Here is a 23,860-nt window from a genome sequence, read left to right as displayed (position 1 = left end):
CAGTCACCATCTGCAGTGATTTTGGAGCCCCCAAAAATAAAGTCTGACACTGTTTCCAGTGTTTCTCCATCTATTTCCCATGAAGTGATGGGACCAGATGTCATGATCTTCGTTTTCTGAATGTTGAGCTTTAAGCCAACTTTTTCACTCTCCTCTTTCACTTTCATCAAGAGGCTTTTTAGTTCCTCTTCACTTTCTACCATAAGGGTGGTGTCATCTGCATATCTGAGTTTGAGTCATAGCATCTTTGGGCTTATTGATATTTCTCCTGGCAATCTTGATTCCCGCTTGTGTTTCTTCCAGTCCAGTGTTTCTCATGATGTACTCTGCATATAAGTTATAATAATGTGAAATATTTGCCACCAGCAACTATGGGATCAAGCTCAAAACTTCACCAATCCTAGGACTGGAAAGCTGGCTATAATTTCAGGTGACTTCTGTGGATATCCAACAATCATCATTCTTTACCCTAGTGCTGGGTCACTTCTGATTGTCTCTATCTTCCTTCCTTTTCTTCTTCATTTCTTTTCTTTTTCCTACTTTTCTCATCTTTCGGCTCTTCCTTCCTCTCCCTGTTCCATTCATCTAGAAGCTACATGCTAACTACCCTTAGTAAACCCTGGCAAAACACTAGGCTGAGTTTGAAACAGCACTGACTGTCAAGAAGCTTGTTCTCGCAGAGGTCAATACACAGAGAATAAAGACATGCACCACAATATATCATGTGCCATCAGATGAGTCAGTACAGGAGAGGGCGGCCCATCTAACTGGGATAAGTACAAATTTATCCCAGCACAAATTTATGAAGAGGGTTGTTTGTCCTAAACTTTGAAGGATAGGTTAGGGGTTTTGATGGGTAGAGATTAAGATTTTTTTCAGATAGAAGGAAGGAAGGATGTAGCAGTAGAGGGGGTTGGTCTGGGATAGTGACTAGTGACCCATTTATGTCGTGGTCATTGGAAAAGACCCTGATGCTGGGAAAGATTGACAGCAGGAGGAGGAGGGGACCACAGAGGATGAGATGGTTGGATGGCATCACCGCCTCAAGGGACATGAGTTTGAGTAAACTCTGGGAGTTGGTGATGGACAGGGAGGCCTGGTGTGCTGTATTGCATGGGGTCACAGAGTCGGACACAACTGGGCAACTGAACTGAACTGATAGAGCAGACTTCTGCAGGCGTTTTCTGTACAGTGCCAGAGAGTAAATAATTTCTTTGCAGACCATGTGGCCTTTGCTGTTGAAGGAGAAGCAACCGTAGGCAATCCATAAATGAATACACTGGCAGTGTTCCAATAAAACTTTTATTTACAAAATGGGCTGCAGGTCTGAGTTTGCCCGGGGGCTATCGTCTGCTAATCCCTGATAAAACAGTGGTTAGTGGGAAATAAATACGCTGTGCTTAGTAGTCAGTTGTGTGCAACTCATTGCAAACCTTTGTACTGTAGCCCACCAGGCTTCCTGTCCATGGGGATTTTCCAGGCAAGAATACTGGAGTGGACTGCCATTTCCTTCTCTAGTGGGAAATAAGCCTAGAATGGGAGGTGATGGCCAGATGTCAGCTTTTGAATGCTAAGCTAAAGACGTGGAAATTAATTGTACTCTCTTTAGTAAAACCATGACCATGTCTCTACTAAAGACTTTAAATACCTTGACATTTAAATATGGAACCAGATGTTTTTTATTTACATCCTTTAGATATCTGTATAGCTAGCTCAATACTAAGATTTCTCTGACTAATATTTAGTATAAAAATAGTGGGTGGAGAACAAACTAGGCCTTTGAATGCCCCCCAGTAAAGTTTGAGTCATAGCATCTTTGGGCTTCTCACCATAAAGTCTTCACTGAAATGGACCAAAAAAATCAGAGCTCAGAAAGTGGGAGAGAATTAATGGGTGGGCCTTTGGAGATCTGAACTCAAAATGTCCACATTTTTCCCTGTTCAAAAACTGATAGTGTGAACTTGATTCCAAAGTAGATATAAGATCCACAATGTTTGATACTTACTCTTTAAAAGCCATTTTTTGGGCAAGATTGACATGTAAAGGCTATAGATATGTCACATATATAACTTAATGAGTTCGGGGATAAATGTACACCTGTGAAACCATCGCCACCATCAAAGCCATAGACATACGCATCACCTCCCAAAGTTCCTTCCTGCTCCTATTATTATTATCTTGCAGTAAGAACACTGAAAGTAAGATCAGCGCTCTTAGGAAGTATGAAATATGCAGTGTTGTTGGCAGTAGGCACTGTTGTACACTAAATCTCTAGTACTTATTTATTTTGTGTAACTGAAACTTCACACCCTTTTACCCGCACGTCTCCTCCTCCTTTGCCCCATTAGAATGGAAACTCCATTCTTATCTTTGACTGTTTCGTGTTATTGTTCAGTCAGTAAGTCATGTCCAACTCTTTGCAACCCCATGGTCTGCACCCTGCCAGGCTTCCCCATCCTTCTCTGTCTCCCAGAGTTTGCTCAAATTCATGTCAATTGAGTTAATTCTTTTAGATTCCACGTATAAATGAGAGCATACATTATTATCTTTGCTCATCTGGCTTATTTGACTTAACATAATCTTCTAGCTCTATCCATCTTGTTGCAAATGGCAAATTTCTTTTTTTTTTTAATTTTTTAAGACTGAATCATATTCCATTGTACGTATATACCAGTTTCCTTTATTCATCTGGTGATGGACATTTCATTTTTTCCGTGTCTTGGCTGTTGGGAATAATGTTGCCTTGAACGTGGGAGTATAAGCCTCTCTCTTCGAGACTGATACACGAATAGTTACACCTGTTGATTCTAAAATTCTACATAATTTCATAGAAGATTGTATTAGGTACTATAGACAGTTCTTCTCTTGTCTCTGGTTCATTTCCTTTTTAAAACTTCCTCTATGGTAATATCAGATAATTCTGCAGTACTGTTTCTCATGTCTTTCCTCAGAATCTTCCTCAAGGTAAGGATGTATACCTTATTAATGTTTGCAGCCCTATTATCTCCTGGTGCAGATCTGGCCAAAGCAGACTATCAGTAAACATTTGTTAACTGAATGAATGTAGGTAAACGTTTCTAATTGTTCCCAACAAGTTCTTTCACTATATTTTGTGTTTTTCATTTTTTAGTAGTTCTCATTTAGAATGCATAAACCTCAAAGTTTAAAAGTCTTCATTGTTAAAATACTAAATTTCATCTGTGATCTGTTTATAAAAACTTTGTATACTTAGTGTATTTTTAGCATTATATTCCTAGAGAGAAAAAAATTGTATATTAAATGAAATTATTGTAGATGCTTTATACATAGTTGAAAAGAAGTAGCTAGTTTTTGTACCAGAGAAATCTGAAAATAAAGTTTCTCCATAGGTACATTTGTAACCTACATAATAGTAACAACATAATAAGATGTCAGATTCTCTTGGAAAGAAGTGGGGTTGTAATTTCTCAGCCCACCCTACTCCAGATGTTGCCAGATAAATGGCTAGCAGTACCTTTTGTTTTAGTCCTTTCTGGATTTTGAGTTTTACCTGTCTATACCCTATAGTCAGAGAAGGCAATGGCACCCCACTCCAGTGCTCTTTCCTGGAAAATCCCATGGACGGAGGAGCCTGGTAGGCTGCAGTCCATGGGGTCACTAAGAGTCGGACATGATTGAGCGACTTGACTTTCACTTTTTACTTTCATGCATTGGAGAAGGAAAAGGCAACCCACCCCAGTGTTCTTACCTGGAGAATCCCAGGGATGGGGAAGCCTGGTGGGCTGCCATCTGTGGGGTCACACAGAGTCAGACACGACTAAAGTGACTTAGCAGCATACCCTATAGCAAAACCATAATACAGTGTTGATTCTAATAAGCTTTTTCAAGACCATTTCTTTATACCTACTTAGCAGTCTTTTGAATTTTAGTGTTTCTCATTACTTAATGCTTCTAATCACGTGCTAAATGGTTAAATCTTTGCCAGCAACCTTAGGGTCTTGCTCATGCATGTATATTTTATTTTTACTTGTTTCTTTCAGTGTTTAGATTATATGTTTTCTAAGGGCGCAGTTGAAATCATTTGATATTGAACCATTCTTAAACCAGTGCTGACATATTGAAAAGAAGATTGTGTGGGCAAGACATAATGATTATAATTAAGTGACAGAGAAAATACTAATAGGCATGGAGAGCTGAAAAATACAATGGAGAACAGTAGGTAGATTATCGGAGAAGCTCTGGTGGAAAATCATATATTTAACCACACAATCTGCCCAGTCTAAATGCCAGAGTGCTTTTGTTGGAGGAGAAAGCTAGTGAGGGGGATTATGATGGCTATATATTACTTCTGGCTACCAGTACCATTTGCCTGATCAGACTGTTGACATCACAGAAGTCAGAAGCATCCTGTTTTTTAAGTCATGGCAGACAATTCTTTATAATTTTTTATTTGAAGGAAAAAGAGTTGTTTGTGCCTCTTTAACTTCTAGAACTAGGCTTTCAGCCAATATTTTGTTTTAGGTTTTGTTGTTTTTTTTTAATGCTGTTTTTTGCTGCTGCTTATGCTGGGGCCAGAAAAACCAAGCTGAAGGAGGTGGTGGGTGGCTCAGAGGGTCAGCAAATGAGGACTTCCTTCTCTGGTTGGGAGGAAATAAGCTAGTGAATATTTTGTTGTTTTTCAGTTGCCAAGTCATGTCCGACTCTTTGCAACCCCATGCACTACAGCACTCCGGGCCTCCTGGTCTTTGCCCAAGTTTGCCCAAGTTCATGTCTATTGAATTGGTGATGCCATCCAACCATCTCATCCTCTGTCACCCCCTTCTCCTTCTGCCTTCAATCTTTCTCAGAGAGCATCAATGGCTTTTCCAGTGAGTCGGCTCTTCCCATCAGGTGGCCAAAATGCTGAAGCTTTAGTTTGTGCATCAGTCCTTCCAATGAGTATTCAGGGTTGATTTCCTTTAGGATTGACTGGTTTGATCTCTTTGATGTCCAAGGGACTCTGAAAGCAGAAACTAGTAAATATGGTGGAAACCAAATTCCTAAGGCTTTTTGGTGAGAGAGAAAGTACAGTAAACACGTGGAACTTGGAGTAAACTGAACCTGTTAATCCTGCCTGTGCTCTGTTAGCTGCTCAGTGTTTGCCTCAGTTTTCTTGCCTTAAAATGGGAGAAGTCTTAAGATGAAATTGGACAACGTATAAAGTTTCTAGTACTGGGCCTGGGGGAAGAGAGTGCGTGTGTGTGTGTGTGTCTGTGTGTGTGTGTGTGTGTCTGTGTGTGTGTCTCTGTGTGTGTGTCTGTGTGTGTCTGTGTGTGTGTGTGTCTCTGTGTGTGTGTGTGTTACGCAAATGTATGTGTGTGTGTGTGTGTGTGTGTGTCTGTGTGTTACGCAAATACTAATTTTTTCCCATTTGAGCTAGAAAGACACTTTTGGTCAGGCCTACATTATATCCTCAGTCTGTCAGGCAAACTAAGGTATAGATATAGGAGATTTCCTCAGAGAGAGAGAGGCTGTGATTTTGATAGCAAAGATTTGACCTTTGCAAGTTGTTGTTTTTTTTTTTAATTTGATACTCATTTCTCATCAGATTTATTAACATTATTAGTACATGTGAAAAAAATAAAAACATCCATTCTGGATTGGAAGACATTTTGTGAATCAAACCCAGTTTCAGAACGCCAGGAGGTTTTTGAATGTCTTATTTTGGCAACTGTACTTTTACAAAGATGGAACAGATGGAATATGCAGAGTTTTTAATTAATTTAGTTTAGAATCTTACTACACTTGGACTTTGCCTGTAAATCCAAAGGCTCTGAGAATTTCTGAAACTAATCTTTGGTGCAAACAAATTAATAAAAATTACCTATTGGGTCCCATTCCTGAAAATGCTGTTGAAGGAACCATTGAAGTACATTTGGTTTGAATAAGGCCCATCACCAAATTTTAAAAGCTTTTAAAATTATTAGTTTCCTTATCTTCGAGTTCAGTTCAGTTCAGTTGCTCAGTCGTGTCCAACTCTTTGCGACCCCATGAACCGCAGCACGCCAGGCCTCTCTGTCCATCACCAACTCCCGGAGTCCACCCAAACCCATGTCCATTGAGTCAGTGAGGCCATCCAACCATCTCATCCTCTGCTGTCCCCTTCTTCTCCTGCCCTCAGTCTTTCCCAGTATCACAGTCTTTTCAATGAGTCAGTTCTTCACATCAGGTGGCCAAAGTATTAGAGTTTCAGCTTCAGCATCAGTCCCTCCAATGAACACCCAGGACTGATTTCCTTTAGGATGGACTGGTTGGATCTCCTTGCAGTCCAAGGGACTCTCAAGAGTCTTCTCCAACACCACAGCATCAATTCTTTGGCGCTCAGCTTTCTTTCCAGTCCGACTCTCACATCCATACATGACCACTGGAAAAACCATAGTAATGTGCAGTGTTCTTCTTATATGGTTTATCTGATTTTGGTACATTATCCTTCCCTCCTTCTCTTTCTCTTATGGAAGATAGGGTGAAAAGTGAAAAAAGTGAAAGGGTTAGTTGCTCAGTCGTGTCTGACTCTTTGTGACCCCATGGACTGTAGTCTGCCATGCTCTTCTGTCCATGGAATTCTCCAGGTAAGAATATTTGAGCGGGTAGCCATTGCCTTTTCCTAGGGATCTTCCCAACCCAGGGATTGAACCCAGGTCTCTTGCATTACAGTCAGATTCTTTACCATCTGAGGAATAAAATATTCTGTACTTACAGTTGTGTCCTATGTCATTTAAGCTACTTGCTTTGGAAACAAGCAATAGAACCCAACTCGTGCTCTAAGATTTGGGGGAGTTTGATACAGCTCACAGATCACCAGGAGGGGCTGTACAACCCATCTTCTTGAAGGAGAGGGAAGCACAGAGTGGGGGAGCTTGTAGACTCCCAGAGATGATTCAGCTTCATCAACTGTTAGCCTCTGTGTATCTTTAATCAACATTTCAAGGGCCTGACAGACTGTCTGGCCTGCGGTTTTGTTGTTGTTCAGTCACTGAGTTGTGTTTGACTCTTTGTGAACCCGTGGACTGCAGCCTACCAGGCTCCTCTGTCCTCCTCTGTCTCCTGGAGTTTGCATTAGTTCGATGCTTTATGCCAGTGGCTCAGTCAGTTTTGTCTCGGGGTTTAGGGGCAGGTGGCTGGGGTATTTACTTTAGATTGAGCAGCAGCTACTTGTCCTTTATGCCTAGTTCATTGTACTAGGTGCACCTATACAAAGACATCTGGTTCAGAAGCTCATCGTGCCATTTTTATTGCAACCTTTTATTATTTTGCCAAGAGTTGTATTTCCCACTTGAATTTGCAGCCATGGTCTGGCACCGGCATGTGTTTGTGATTACTTTTTTATTTTTAATTAGCGTTATATAAGAATTTAATGGTTCTATTTTTGACAATTCTGTTTTGATCTAAATGCCTTTGTTATGATCCAAAAGCAATTTAAAGTCTCGATTATTTTAACAAAGAATAGATAAGTAAAATTTTTTGTAACTTAAGGTGGAGCTAGGGGTAAGTGTACCTGCCAGTGCAGGAGACTTCAGAGATGTGGGTTAGATCCTTGGGTCAGGAAGACCTCCTGGAGGAGGGCATGACAACTCACTCCGGTATTCTTGCCTGGGGAATCCTGTGGACAGAGGAGCCTGATGGGCTACAGTCCATAGGGTCGCAAAGAGTTGGCCATGACTGAAGCAACTTAGCACACCCACATAGTTGATCTACAGTATTAGTTTTAGCAGTATAGCCTAGTGATTCAGTATTTTTGTAGATTTTATTCCGTTATAGGTTATTACAAGATAATGGCTGTAATTCCTTGTGCAATACAACACATTCTTGTTGCTTATCTATTTTATGAATAGTAGTTTGTTAACCCCATACCTCTAATTTGTACCCTCAGCTTCCCTCTCACCATTGGTTATCTTATTTTCTGTGTCTGTGAGTTTGCTTCTTTGGGGTCTATGTTCATTTGTATTATTATTTAGATTTTGTGTATAAGTAATATTATAGTATTTATATATCACTGACTTATTTCGCTAAAGATAATATTCTCTAGGTCCATTTGAGATTTTGGTTTGATATTTTGTAATTTGGAACTAAAACACATCCTTTGCTTTCCAGACAACAGAGCAAAATAAAAGAGCTATCCGTGCACTAATGGGTTTGGTGAATAGCATTTTATTCTAAGACCTTTGACTGTATTTTATTAGTATTAAATCTATGTAACTTGATAATATTAGAAATTAGTCATAAAAAGTAAAAATTTTCCTGAAGCCAGAAGCTGTCTTTGCATTATTTACTATTCTCACTTTCCATTATTCACTATTGTCCCTTCTTTTCCTTTTAACTGGCAGAGAAAATAGTGATAACACTATACCGTATTAATAATATTCAATTTAATCAGTTTTAGGAAGGATGAATTTGGTGGAATGTTTAACACCTTTCTATCCATCCATATGTGTGTATCTTCTAAGTTTTTCAGCAGTTTTGTATTGTTCAGCTGTTTTAAATGACATTTTACAGTATAGTGACATGCTTTCCAGGATTTAATGTGCTGTGATTTTCTGTCTTTTCTAGTGTCTGTATTTATGCTGAAAGTCCAGGTGAATGACATCATCAGTCGTCAGTACCTGAGTCAAGCAGTTGTAGAAGTGTTTGTAAACTACACAAAGACAAATTCCACAGTAACGAGAAACAATGGAGCAGTGTTGATAAGAGTACCCTACAAGTTAGGACTCAGCTTAACCATTATTGCTTACAAAGATGGCTACGTGTTGACGCCTCTACCTTGGAAGACCAGAAGAATGCCAAGTAAGCACTTAAATAGTGTTTTGCCTTCACTAAATGTAAATGATTTTTTACTCTTTGAGAAGTGCTTGTTCTGGTAAACTGAAAATATGACTGTCTATGTGAAGCCAGTATAAGGAGATTAGAAAGGCGTGCCAGTTTGAAGAAAACATGAAGGCCTTTTTCCTTCTGCAGAGGCCTGAAGGAATCCTGAGAAACAGCTCTGCTCTGGTACAAAACTTGTCTGCAGGTGTGTGTGGGGGTAGGGGGTGTGGCATGCCTACAGGATTAGGAAGGGCCAAAGTATTGATGAAGGGACCTTCTCAAAAGGTAGATGAACAGTTTAGATTTACATGATGACTAATAAAGCCATTCTTATAGATTCTTGAACACATGAATTTAAGTTGTTTAGAAACTTGAGTTTACAGTGCATAGGGAATAGGTCAACAGCAGGGCTAAAATAGATTCAGGGTTATCTGGCTATGAAACTGGCTGTGCTGAGGGACTATAAGGGTAGCCTGATGTAAGAAAGGAGATAAAAGGAGAGGTAAGCATATAAGAGGCATACTAGAGAAAGAATCAGTATTTATTATGGTAATCACTTTATAATATATACACATATCATATCATTGTATACCTTAAGGTTCTATGATGTTAGGTGTCAGTTATGTCTCAATAAAGCTGGAAAAAATTGGTAGGACTTAGTATCACTAATTTGGAGAAGGAAATGGCAGCCCACTCCAGTATTCTTGCTTGGAGAATCCCATGGACAGAGGAGCCTGGTGGGCTACAGTCCGTGGGTCGCAAAGAGTCGGACACTACTGAGTGACTACCACAGTATAACTAACTGCATATTGGGGGGGAAATGGTCAACCAGTTTCCAGAATACAAGTCTGATTGGAAGGATGATCCATTAGGCAATCAGTCTTTTCAAAAATTTTATATTTTAATGTTCTTGTTAAATTTTAGATATTATAGTTTCGTATTGGAAACATTTGAATTATTGAACTATTTAAAATTAGATTGAGAAAGAAATGAAAAATTAGATAATTTAATAAGATTCACATGAGTAAAATTCTAGAAAATAATGACTAGAAAATCTGTATAGGGATATGGTTGAGATAAATTCATGGTCTCAAATGATTTAATTTTTTTTAAGCACAACTATTCATTCAGCAAAAGTGAGGAAAACAATGAAAGGAAAAACCAACTATTGGGAAAGAAAATAATAAAAATAGAAGTATATTGGCATATGATAGAAAAATATAAAGAAATAGTTGACAAAAATATGTAAAAGCTTTAAAAATCATAAAAGTTATCAATAACAAATTTGACGGCAAATGTCTTAAAAATCCAATAAAACGAACAGTTTTGTTATTATGTAAATGATTATTGCTTTTAGATGAGGTAAATTAATCATGTATAAAATGTCCTAGATGAAAATAACTTCTAAGGCTATAAGGAAAAGTACCGCAGGTCATTCTACCATATCAATCAGTACAGCCTTGATCCTGAGACCTAACAAAGGTAATGTAAAATTAAATGCCCTCTTGTGAGCATACTCTTTCTCATTTACACACCCCTCTATAGGTCAATCTTACCTGTAGCTTGAAATGCAAAAATCCTAAGCAGAATAGTGAAAAAGAATTTCACCATTATTTAAATATAGCATACTGTCCAGACCAAGTAGAATTTTTCTTCTTTGCAGGACTATACAGATGTCAGACTTTATTAACTTTATATATCATACTATTAGAACAAGCTGGAATCAAGATTGCCAGGAGAACTATCAATAACCTCAGATGTGCAGATGACACCACTGTTATGGCAGAAAGTGAAGAGGAACTAAAGAGCCTCTTGATGAAGGTGAAAGAGGAGAGTAAAAGTCAAGTGTTAGTTGCTCAGTTGTGTCCAACTCTTTGTGACCCCATGGACTTAGCCCCGGAGAAGGCAATGGCACCCCACTCCAGTACTCTTGCCTGGAAAATCCCATGGGTGGAGAAGCCTGGTAGGCTGCAGTCAATGGGGTCGCTAAGAGTCGGACATGACTGAGCAACTTCACTTTCACTTTTCACTTTCATGCATTGGAGAAGGAAATGGCAACCCACTCCAGTGTTCTTGCCTGGAGAATCCCAGGAACGGGGGAGCCTGGTGGGCTGCCATCTATGGGGTCACACAGAGTCAGGCACGACTGAAGTGACTTAGCAGCAGCAGCAGGACTTAGCCCACCAGGCTCCTCTGTCCATGGAATTCTCCAGGCAAGAATACTGGATTGGATTACCATTCCTTTCTCCAGGGGATCTTCCCAACCCAGGGATCAAATGTATATCTTCTGCAGTACAGACAGATTCTTTTACTGTATGAACCACCAGGGAACATTCAAAAAAAATAAAGATCATGGCATCTAGTCCCATCACTTCATGGCAAATAGATGGGGAAACAATGGACACAGACAGATTTTATTTTCTTGGGCTCCAAAATCACTGTGGATGGTGACTACAGCCATGAAATTAAAAGACACTTGCTCCTTGGAAGAAAAGCTATGAAAAACCTAGAGAGCATGTTAAAAAGCAGAGTCAGCAATGGTTTTTCTAGTAGTTGTGTATGGATGTGAGAGTTGGACCATGAAGAAAGCTGAGTGCTGAAGAATTCATACTTTTGAACTGTGGTGTTGGAGAAGACTCTTGAGAGTCCCTTGGACAACAAGGAGATCAAGCCAGTCCATCCTAAAGGAAATCAATCCTGAATTTTCACTGGAGGGACTGATGCTGAAACTGAAGCTCCAGTATTTTGGCCACCTGATGCAAAGAGCCGACTCATTAGGAAAGACGCTGATGCTGGGAAAGATTGAGGGTGGGAGGAGAAGGGGACAACAGAGAGTGAGATGGTTGGATGGCATCACTGGCTTAATGGACACGAGTTTGAGCAAGCTCTGGGAGATGATGAAGGACAGGAGAGCCTGGTGTGCTGCAGTCCATTGGGTCTCAAAGAGTCAGACACGACTGAGCGACCGAACAACAACAATTAGAACAAATTAGAACACGTATGTGATAATATCAACAAATGCCTGAAATGTATTTTGTAAGTTCACCATTCATGCGTAACCAAGAATAAACTCTTTAAAAACTAGGACCACAAAGATATACTTAGATATCTTAAAGTCATACTAAGCATAAAATATTAGAGGTGATCCTACTAAAGTAAGAAACTAAATACAGATATCTATATTATTTTACATTGTAGTAGAAGTTCTCATCAGAACAAAAAGATATTAACAGGTAAAAAAGAGGAGAGCTATTAGGAAGAATCAAAGCCATTATTTGTGGTTATGATCATATCCTTGGAAAACTGAAAGTTAGCACTGGTAAAAATCAATAGATGTTCTGGTATGTTTAACATACTAGAGGTGATAACCAATTAGGAAAAAGGAAAATAAATGCTTCTCAGAACAATATGAGAAGGGAAACCTACAAAAAAAGTGAAGTAACTGTGGGGAGGAAAATTACCATATGTTACTGATAGAACTAGAAAAAAAAATCAACTAAAACACCAGATAACTGGAAAAATATTTTTCATACCCTGGATATTGTGAAGATTTTAATTCTTCCCATATTAATTTACAGATTTAATGCATTAGCAAAATACTTGGCAAAATAATTCTTGAAGAATAAATGTGTAAAAATACCTGAAGTTTTAAGAGATTTACTAGAGGCAGTTTGAAATTCCAGATAACTAAAATATCTAGCTACAGATTTACTGTGATATTTTACTATGATTTGTACTGTAATACAAATCAGATACTAGTAGGTATAAAAAATATAATCTACGGGAGTTCAGTTCAGTTGCTCAGTTGTGTCTGACTCTTTGCGACCCCATGAATCGCAGCACGCCAGGCCTCCCTGTCCATCACCATCTCCCGGAGTTCACTCAGACTCACGTCCATCGAGTTTGTGATGCCATCCAGCCATCTCATCCTCGGTCATCCGCTTCTCCTCCTGCCCCTAATCCCTCCCAGCATCAGAGTCTTTTCCAATTAGGCAACTCTTCACATGAGGTGGCCAAAGTACTGGAGTTTCAGCTTTAGCATCATTCCTTCCAAAGAAATCCCAGGGCTGATCTCCTTCAGAATGGACTGGTTGGATCTCCTCGCAGTCCAAGGGACTCTCAAGAGTCTTCCTCAACACCACAGTTCAAAAGCATCAATTCTTCAGCACTCAGCCTTCTTCACAGTCCAACTCTCACATCCATACACGACCACAGGAAAAACCATAGCCTTGACTAGACGGACCTTAGTCAGCAAAGTAATGTCTCTGCTTTTGAATATATAATCTATGGTAAGGAACCATTATAAATCATTGAGGAAAAAGCTGCATATTCAATAAGTAATACTGGAATATTTTGCTAACCATTTGCAGTAAATTAATTTGAATCCATATTCCAAAATATATTGCTCAAAGAGTTCAAATGTGGAAAATTATATTTAATATAATAAACTAAACTTTTTTTAGGATGGTCTTTTTAAACTGAAAAGCAATGAATGATGTCATAAAAGATAAATTTCACCATAATTTTTAAAAGTAGGAAAAATATGTAAAGTAATAAGGAATGATACCTTTTATGTGCTAAGAATTCATTCATGTCAGTAAAAGACACCAGGGCTTTTACTGAAAAAGCTGTCAGGGTAGCCCCTTTCAACACCTGGGACTAAGAAAGCATCCATGTCTGGGATCCAGTCATCTCAAGGTCCAAGCTATTATCCTACCACCTCCTCTCCAATCCAACAATCTGTCTAAATATTAATAATTTCTGGATTAAAATTACTTTCATTGGTAGTCTTCCTTTTCTATTTAAGAAGAAAAATTTGCTTTACATCCACCCATAATTTTTGTATAGTTTTATATTTTATCCTCTTTTTCATATTTCCTTTAAGAGTAAGCTGTAATTAAAAGTATTCCCAGGCAAGTGTATTTTATCTTTTCTTAAGTGATTTAGGGGTATTGTATAGTTTCTGTTGATATTTAAATACACTGCTTGGAGGAGAGAGATCCATGAGAACTTGTACTTTAGGTAATGCCTCAAAACATTTTTCTTTTGCAGGATTGGTAAGCTTATCTGACTTGTTCTTGCTTATAAAATGATGGTCTTTTATCCCTGCCTCTTGCTCCTCATCTGGAAAGAATTGTTACCTTTCAGGGATCTGCACTTACTCATCCCACCCGTCATTTCAGATGGCTACTCTTGTAGACAGGTTCGGCCTCATCCTGCCTGCTACCAAAGGTTGCCTGTGGATCACGTGTATGTTAAACTGTTTCATCCTTTGCCAGCTCAGTCTTTGGTGAGCCACACGGTGAAGAAGAACATTGAACCTTTGTGTGGGAAGTTAAAAAAGAATGGATGTACTCCCCTTTAAGAACCTAAAATCATGGAGGCAGGAGAAAAGGTTTTAAAAGTTATAAGAAGGAATAAGTAATGATTGTATAGAGAAAAGAGCAGAGGGTTGGTTAAGCATTGAGCTTGACCACACACATATATATGGGGTTAGAGAACATCATTAGTCATCTTGGTACAAAGTATTGTATGAAATTTAAAAGAATTAGTAGTGATGCCCAATCTTCTCACTTTATTATGTTCCTTTTTCCCTCTATATTTTACATTTATTCTTGCTTTGTTTTGAATTGCTTTTCCCATCACACAGTTTGTTTTTCCTACATTTTTAGGGCCTGCTGGAGCAGAACTATCTTTGTCCCTGTTTTACCTCCATGTCTAATAAAATATTCTAATTGTGCTATATTTCACAGTATATTCATCAGTTACACTTTCATTGTTCCCACAAAACCAAGCAAATATATGGCTATTTGAAGACACTATTTTAATTACTGGAAAATTAGCTGGTAAGTACTCGACTTCTTCTTAACTAGTAAGGAAACACTTGAAAGTGACTGTATTGTATAACTGTACTACTTCACCAATGGATCAGTGTTGATTATAAGGTGGGGAAAATTTAAATTGAACTGGGATGACTGGTATTGACTCTAAGTTGATCTGAACTGATTCTTATTTCACTATCAAGCTATAGCATGCGTATTTTTTTGTGTGTAATGGGAATCATTCTCTTTTATCATTGAGCCACCCTCAATAGAATATTTGATTTTCAGAAATACTGGAAAGAGTCTCTGAACTTCTTCCCAAATCACAGCTCTTGGTGGGCTTTGGTGGTTGGTAAAATTGGGGAAAGGACTCAGGCCTTTGGGGGCATTCTCGTCAGCAGCTCACCTTCATTCTTGCCTCTGACATTAATCTTGCTGCCTGTGAAGGAAAGGTCTGAGGCTGGGAAATCCAGTATCTACTGAGCAGACATGATTTGTCCCACTCACATGTCCCAAGGGCAGGAATACAGGAAGCCTGATTTGGGGTGTGATTCAAACTGTGTTTTCCAACTCTGCTTAGCAACCTCGAAGATGCTAGCTTTCATCCTCACCTACCTCCTCCCCTCCCTTAACTAGTCCTTAGGGGAAATCCCAGCATTTTGCAACTCTTACTGCATATTATGTAAAACCTCTGTCAATGACAATAATTCACTTATTTCTTTTGGGAAATCAATGTTTAGAACCAAAGCATAATAGGAATGACTGGTAAAGGCAGAAAACCTTAGAGTCCAAGACAAGAGCCATGGTAAAAAAAACAGTTTTTGAAATTCTTCATTTTTAGGAGCTATCTTATTTAGTCCTAATGTATTAAACAAAACCTAATACTATCATTTGGAAAAAACTGGGGCTTGATTCATCTTGGAGAAATTTACTGAACAAGGTAGTAGAATCTCTCACTCTTGCACTGATTTTGCTGGTGCACAGCAGGATGGATGCAGAGCTGTGTATGAAGGGTACAAAGTAAATGGGACCTGCATGTGTGCAGAGAAAGGCCATTATCTTGACATAGTCCTACTCCTTACTGGCCTCTTCAAACTCTTTCCATTTTTCAGCTTTCTGCCCCTTATTGTCTATTTTCAAATGAGTTCTCATTTCTGGTCACAAAATGGCTTTTGCGACTCCTGGACATACCTGCTTACATTAAATCTAGTAGGGAAGAGCATGTCTTTGCCCCTAGAAGTCCAAGCAAAACTCACATTGTCTGTGCTCAGACGCTTAGTTGTGTCCTACTCTTTGTGATCCCATAGACTGTAGCCCACCAGGCTCCTCTGTCCATGGGAATCTCCTGGCAAGATTACTGGAGTGGGTTGCCATTTCCTACTCCAGGGGATCTTCCCAACCCAAGGATCGAACCCATTCTCTTGCATCTTCTGCATTGGCAGGTGGATTCTTTATGCTGTTGCTGCCTGGGAAGCCCAAAATCCACGTTGCATCTCATTAACTGTGGTTGGCACAGGTTCCATCACTCAGCAAGTCACTGTGGTCAAGAGGACAATGAGATGCTGTGGATTGCTCTCAGCCCACTCTAGCATGCTCCAGTACCTCTACTCTTGTTGCAGAAATGAAACCCCAGATGTGCCACATGGGTCAACATGTGGTTCCCCAGAGTGAAACTCAAAGGTGAATAAACTCTGTGCAGATGAATCAAGCTCATGCAGGCTCTAGGCTAAAGGTGCCTTGTGTGATCTAAGTTCAGTTGCTCAGTCGTGTCCGACTCTTTGCTCATGGACTGCAGCACTCTAGGCTTCCCTGTCCGTCACCAACTCCCGGAGCTTACTTTAACTCATGTCTATCAAGTCGGTGATGCCGTCCAACCATCTCATCCTCTGTCATCCCCTTCTCCTCCCACCTTCAATATTTCCCAACATCAGTCTTTTCAGTGAGTCAGTTCTTCACATCAGGTGGACAAAGTATTGGAGTTGCAGCTTCAGCATCAGTCCTTCCAGTGAATTTTCAGGACTGATTTCCCTTAGGATTGACTGGTTTGATCTCCTTGCAGCCCAAGGGACTCTCAAGAGTTTTCTCCAACACCACAGTTTCAAAGCATCAATTCTTCAGCGCTCAGCTTTCTTTATAGTCCAACTCTCACATCCATACATGACCACTGGAAAAACCATAGCTTTGACTAGAAGGACGTTTGTTGGCAGAGTTATGTCTCTGCTTTTTAATATGCTGTCTAGGTGGTCATAACTTTTCTTCCAGGGAGCAAGGGTGTTAATTTCATGGCTTCAGTAACCATCTGCAGTGATTTTGGAGCCCCCAAAAATAAAGTCAGCCACCATTTCCACTGTTTCCCCATCTATTTGCCATGAAGTGATGGGACCAGATGCTCTGATCTTAGTTTTCTGAATGTTGAGTGTTAAGCCAACTTTTTCACTCTCGTCTTTCACTCTCATCAAGAGGCTCTTTAGTTCTTCTTCACTTTCTGCCATAAGGGTGGTGCCATCTGCATATCTGAGATTATTGATATTTGTCCCAGCAATCTTGATTCCAGCTTGTGCTTCTTCCAGCCCAGCATTTCTCATGATGTACTCTGCATATAAGTTAAATAAGCAGGGTGACAATATACAGTCTTGACGTCCTCCTTTCCCGATTTGCAACCAGTCTGTTGTTCCATGTCCTATTCTAACTATTGCTTCCTGACCTGCATACAGATTTCTCAGAAGGCAGGTCAGGTGATCTGGTATCCCATCTATTGAAGAATTTTCCACAGTTTGTGATCCACATGGTCAAAGGCTTTGGCATAGTCAATAAAGCAGAAATAAATGTTTTTCTGGAACTCTCTTGCTTTTCTGATGATCCAGCAGATGTAGGCAATTTGATCTCTGGTTCCTCTGCCTTTTCTAAAACTAGCTTGAACATCTGGAAGTTCTCAGTTCATGTACTGTTGAAGCCTGGCCTGGAGAGTTTTGAGCATTACTTTGCTATCGTGTGAGAGTAATGCAATTGTGTGGTAGTTTGAACATCTTTGGCATTGCCTTTCTTTGGGATTGGAATGAAAGCTGACCTTTTCCAGTCCTGTGGCCACTGCTGAGTTTTCCAAATTTGCTGGCATATTGAGTGCAGGACTTTGAGTTAAAGAAAAGGGCATTTCTTGTTTATTCAGATCTGAATATAAAATAATCATTATAATAAGATGTTAGTAATGTTTTAGAAATAACTGGTTCACTCAGAGTAACATGTCCTGAGCAGTAGTGCTGTGCTTACTGTGCATCTGTTTTAGTTGCTAATAACGTTTTCTTTTTCCAGATGCCAAATCTCAACCAAGTGTTCAGTTTTCAAAAGCCTTAATTAAACTACCCAACAACCATCAGATTAGCAATGTTACAGGCTACCTTACAGTTCTACAACAGTTTTTGAAAGTGGATAATTTTCTCTATACAACCGGCATTACTCTCAATAAGTCAGGTATTTCCTAATTTTTATATAATCTCTTTATAAAAACAGTACATATTCAAATTCTATTTATTTAGATGTCTGATATTAATTTGCACTTTGGAGGAGACATCACTTTTGAAACATAAACATAGTTATTAAAGTGTTTATAGGCAGTCCTTTTATTCTAGTACATTATGAAAGAGATTATATCAGAACCTTATGCATAAATTACAAGTTAATGGGGAATGTAATTTACAGGGTATTTTTATTCAAAGGAGGTAAACAAACTATAGAAAATAGTAATGTCTACTGTAAAATTTTGCAACTTAAAAAATGCATTTAAAAGTGGAAATTTGATTAAGAAGTTTAGACATATGATTTGACCAATCATTCTCAAACTGATCAGAAGTGTCAATAATTGTTGGAAACAAAAAAGTTTGTAGATTGGAGTGAGCAATTGGGAATTTTGAAATATTTGAAAAACTTTGAGTAAGAGTAAATATTGAAAAAATATATTTTTCAGATTCAACAGTAGTAATATATAAGGCTGTCATGACCTAAATTAAGGAGGTGATAGGATTTTACATTTTATTTAACAATTTACTTATGAATGACCCCTGTAAAAGCTGTATCTTTCCTCTGTACATCCACGCTTGTTCCACCATTTCTACCACTTGTTGCCAGTAAGAAATGCCACAGTTTTTAAAGTCACCTCAGACAATCTGTAATTTTTATGGTTTCACATGAGTCAAATTTTTGGTCCATATCATTTGGGGACTAGTCAGAAATTAGAGTAATCAGCAAATAGGTGTTACGGTTAGATAGGCATTTTTTCTACCTGCTGTAGCTGATGTTATTGATACCCCAGGCAGATGACCCTCTCTTCTGTTACAAGCCTAAATGTTTCCTACTGCATGTATCTGTGACTCTGCATAAGGGCATTCCCTGGCCCAGGAAGCAGACGTGACCCTCACAAGAGGCAGGCTCTCAACCAGTGACAGAAAAGAGTACGTAAAGTGTACACACCTCTTCATGAACACATCCTGTGTTGGCTTCCTTCCTTCTTCTGTGTCCTCCTCCATTCCCTCAGTGGTGGGTGCTTCCTTCCTTCCAAAGTGTTATTTCAGGGTCTGCTGCTTGAGGAAGCCAAGCTCAGACACCTGCCAAATTTTTCCAGGTATAAATTATAGGATGCTAAAAGTATTACAAGTGTGGTAACCAATATACACTATCACAAATGAAGCTCATATTGCCCTGGAGGGTTTTTATGAACAAGACTCATTAGATTCAGTGGGAAGAAGTTATGTTCTGCCCTTCATCATTTCTCTGCCACCTGCTTTGGAGATTGTTCGTTAGACGTTTCAATTGTCCTGACGCTGCTAACATTTTAAAAGTCCTAGAGCCATGGTGTCAGATGAGAATGTTCTGTCCTGCCCAATATGGTAGCAGTTAGCCACAGGTGGCAGTTGAACTCTTGAGATATAACCAGTGCACTGAGGAACTAAATTGATAATTTCATTTAAATTGAAATTGCCACATGTTGCTCATGGCTAATATACTGATTACACAGTTCTAGAGTTCTGTGAATATGAAAATGCTTTTTAAAAGTCTCCTCATTGTCTTTCAGACTCTTTTTTCCTTTTCTTCTAGTTGGCCTCATCCCAAATGATAGGGTGATGACCTCATCAGTTTCAGATGCATTCAGTATATGAAGCCACTTACTTCACAGAACCAAGGGGTGGAGTTAAAGCCAGCTGGTTTTACAGTTTGATATGAGATATTATAATTACTTACATAGTACTTTTTATAGTACATTACTTACCAGTGCAACTAGTCTACAGAATATATATGGCACTATTTTGCTTATCTTATGGATAGAATTTTAGGATATTTACAAAGGTTAAATCTCTTATATTTAACAGAAGATCTCCGATAAGCCAGGGGTTGCCCTGTCTGATAACTGGAGATATATTACCAGGTTCGGCGGCAGCGATAATTAGAATTCCTTTCCGTAGCCTGATGCTGTTTCCATCTCGCTGTGCGCTCTCATCTTCCTTCTTACACATGCCAAGATCACTTCTGATGTGGGGTTTGCCCTGGTTTCTTCTGCCTGGAAGGCTCTTCTCTGAGGTCCCTGCATGGATGGCACCTGTCATTTGGCCACTGCTCAAATGTCTCCTTCTCAGAGAGGCAGCCTTCCTGATGGTTTTGTAGGTTTTTAAAAACATCAAATTATTGAAATGGATAACCAACAAAGGCCCTACTGGATAGCACAGGGATCCTGCTCAATATTAGATAACAACCTAAATGGGAAAAGAATTAGAAAATTAATAGATACATGTATATGTATAACTGAATCACTTTGCTGTACACCTGAAACTATCATAGCATTTTTAACCAACTATACTCCAGTGTAAAATAGAAAGTTAAAAACAACAAAAAAAAACCTGCCGTTTAGATTCCAGTGACATTAAATCAGAGGAGTCTGAGAGAATTAGATCATTAGGCTCATAACATGATGTCTCAGTATTACTTAAATATAGCATTTACTTATGATACATTTTGTAGTTTAAAAATCTTTAAATAGAACCTAGTATCTATTTGGTATTACACTGGATAACTCTGGTTGAAATAGAGGAACTAGATATTTTAGGCCAATATTAGTTTGTTGTTAATATATAACTAGAGTCTGTGCTTTACATATGATTTTAATGAACTGTCTTCTGTTTTTAGGTTTTGAAAGCATTGAGTTAACTCCTCTTGCTGCAATATGTGTGAAAATATATTCTGGAGGAAAAGAAGTAAAGGTGGATGGCTCTATTGAAATTTCTCTTCCTCTTCTACATACAAATGATGTAAGTGCAGGGGATCACATACCTGCCTGGACATTTGATATGAACACAGGTATGTGAACAATGGGAAAAGGTTCTGAATACTTTGAATTTTTTGAATATTTGAATGTTTATCTTATATAGTATTGTAAAGTAAAATAAAGTAAAAATAAAAATTAAAAAAAATTAAATTAAAAAAAAGAAATAGGTTGCTATTGTTATTTTAAAATTTCAGCTTTATTAAGGTATAATTGACAAATTTCTATTTTGCATAGAATATTAAATTTTAATATACCTTATTATTTAAACATTAATATTTATATATGAATGTTTTATCTTTAGTAGAGCACTAAATCAGTAATATGATTTTAAGCACTTTATCAGTGACCAAAAGTGGCCCCACTTTGATTAATATAATAAAATTGTAGGGAAAATGATATCACTATTATTTTAAAATAGCATTATTTACTCACATTCCCATGTTTTATATTTTGAGGCTCTTACGGGTTTTTGTTACGATAGTGCTAATGCTTAGTGGCTCAGTTGTGTCGAATTCTTTGTGACCCCATGGACTGTAGCATGCCAGGCTCCTCTGTCCATGGGGATTCTCCTGGCAAGAATATTGGAGTGGGTTGCCGTGCTCTCCACCAGGGGATGGTCCCCACACCAGCGATCATACCCAGGCCTCCCATATTGCAGGTGGATTCTTTACCATCTGAGCCACCAGCAAAGCCCAAGAATACTGAGCTTATCCCTTCTCCAGGGGATCTTCCTGACCCATGAAGCAAATTGGGGTCTCCTGCATTGCAGGTGGATTCATAGGCAATATAAACTTATATCTAAAAGCTTGGCTAAAGCAATTAATAAACTATGCAAATTTCATGAAAATAAATAACATTGTATTCTCTGTGTCTCTCTATATATATGAAGGTAGAAAGAGTGATTGATTATCTTCCAAAAAAAACACTTTGGTACCAATTTTGTTTCTTGAGATTAGCCTCCTAAATAGCAACTGGATGCATTTTTCTCTTCTGCTTCTCTTGGTTTTGTTTTTCCATGTAAATAAAGTGAGAGTCCTTATCAAAAAACAAAAAAAGATGATCAGTCCCCGACAACTGAAAAGCCCAGGGGTAGAACTGTGTTGGATTAAGTCACAATGCACAGACTAGACTGGTTTGTAGGACTTGATTTCTCTCTCATCTGTTTCCTGTGTTAATAACCTTTCTGAAATAGGATTTCCCTTTGGAGTGGCAGGAAGGCTGTAGATGCTTTCACTTTATACTAGCCAGGTTAAAGTCCAAAAGGTAGAGAAATTCTTTTCCTAGTAGCTAGTACACAAGCCCTTAACTGCATTTCTAGGAGGAGGTTTGCATGCCTATCTCAGAACAAATGTCTGTGGCCTGCAAATAGATTTCATAGATTTATTTAGGCTTCGTCATGTGTTGGCGCTGGGACTGGAGCCCTAAACTAATCATGCAGACTAAGAAGAGGGAGCAGTGTATTCTCAAAGAGGCTTTTAATTGAAGTTTCATTGTAACTGAAAAGGTAGATAGTGAGGCACAAACACATTCACTACAGAAGATAAAAACAGATATATTATTTTAAAAAGACTGGAAATTATGTACATAACAAAGGTAGTTGTAAGGGACAAACTCTTCTTTCAACTCTATTCTGCACTCAAAAGTTTCATTTCTGGTCACCAAATGTGAGGGTATTTTTCTTGTACCCTCCAACATGAGCTAAGTGTCCGAAAATTGCCTTCAGTGGTCCGTCTAGTCAAAGCTGTGGTTTTTCCAGTAGTCATGTATGGATGTGAGAGTTGGACCATAAAGAACGCTGAGTGCCAAAGAATTGATGCTTCTGAACTGTGGTGTTGGAGAAGACTCTTGAGAGTCCCTTGGACTGCAAGGAGATCCAACCAGTCCATCCTAAAGGAGATCAGTCCTGGGTGTTCATTGGAAGGACTGATGCTGAAGCTGAAACACCAGTACTTTGGCCACCCAATGCGAAGAACTGACTCATTTGAAAAGACCCTGATGCTGGGAAAGATTGAAGGTGGGAGGAGAAGGGGATGTCAGAGGAGGAGATGGTTGGATGGCATCACCGACTCAATGGACATGAGTTTGAGTAAATTCGGGGAGCTGGTCATGGACAGGGAGGCCTGGTGTGCTGCAGTTCATGGGGTCACAAAGAGTTGGACTGCAGATGGTGATTGCAGCCATGAAATTAAAAGACATTTACTCCTTGGAAGGAAAGTTATGACCAACCTAGATAGCATATTGAAAAGCAGAGATATTACTTTCCCAACAAAGATCCGTCTAGTCAAGGCTATGGTTTTTCCAGTGGTCATGTATGGATGTGAGAGTTGGACTGTGAAGAAGGCTGAGTGCCTAAGAATTGATGCTTTTGAACTGTGGTGTTGGAGAAGACTCTTGAGAGTCCCTTGGACTTCAAGGAGATCCAGCCAGTCCATCCTAAAGGATCAGTCCTGGGTGTTCATTGGAAGGATTGATGCTGAGGCTGAAACTCCAATACTTTGGCCACCTCATGCGAAGAGTTGACTCATTGGAAAAGACTCTGATGCTGGGAAGGATTGGGGGCAGGAGGAGAAGGAGATGGCAGAGGATGAGATGGCTGGATGGCATCACCAACTCGATGGACATGAGTTTGAGTAAACTCCAGGAGTTGGTGATGGACAGGGAGGCCTGGAGTACTATGATTCATGGGTCGCAAAGAGTCGGACACGACTGAGTGACTCTGACCTGACTGAGTGCCTGAAGTGAACTGAGTGAGACCCTATCTACCTGAAGTTAGTGTCAGATCCCGCAGGTTAAAGGCTTGGTCCCACAGCCTGCAACTCAAGAGGCCAACTGCAAGTCCAGCTTATCAGCCATGCTCCTGCTGTGATTGGCTATAAAGTGGAGGCTTCCGTGACCCTCTCTTCATTTG

At 39.2% G+C, this 23,860-nt stretch overlaps 1 protein-coding gene across 2 annotated transcripts in view; it reads left to right on the top strand.

Moving 5' to 3' along the window:
- FAM171B (family with sequence similarity 171 member B) overlaps positions 1-23,860 on the top strand; it is an 81,441-nt gene that overhangs the window by 46,449 nt on the left and 11,132 nt on the right. For both annotated transcript variants that reach the window (XM_004004519.6, XM_042243646.2), the window contains exons 2-5: positions 8,566-8,799; positions 14,574-14,666; positions 17,952-18,110; positions 20,814-20,984. In XM_004004519.6, coding sequence (XP_004004568.2) covers positions 8,566-8,799; positions 14,574-14,666; positions 17,952-18,110; positions 20,814-20,984 — 657 coding nt within the window. The remainder of the gene's footprint in view (positions 1-8,565; positions 8,800-14,573; positions 14,667-17,951; positions 18,111-20,813; positions 20,985-23,860) is intronic.

Source organism: Ovis aries, chromosome 2 (genome assembly GCF_016772045.2).
Source record: "Ovis aries strain OAR_USU_Benz2616 breed Rambouillet chromosome 2, ARS-UI_Ramb_v3.0, whole genome shotgun sequence".
Lineage (NCBI taxonomy): Eukaryota > Metazoa > Chordata > Mammalia > Artiodactyla > Bovidae > Ovis > Ovis aries.
Note: the sequence above shows the minus strand (reverse complement) of the source record. Positions and strands in the feature narration are given on the sequence as shown.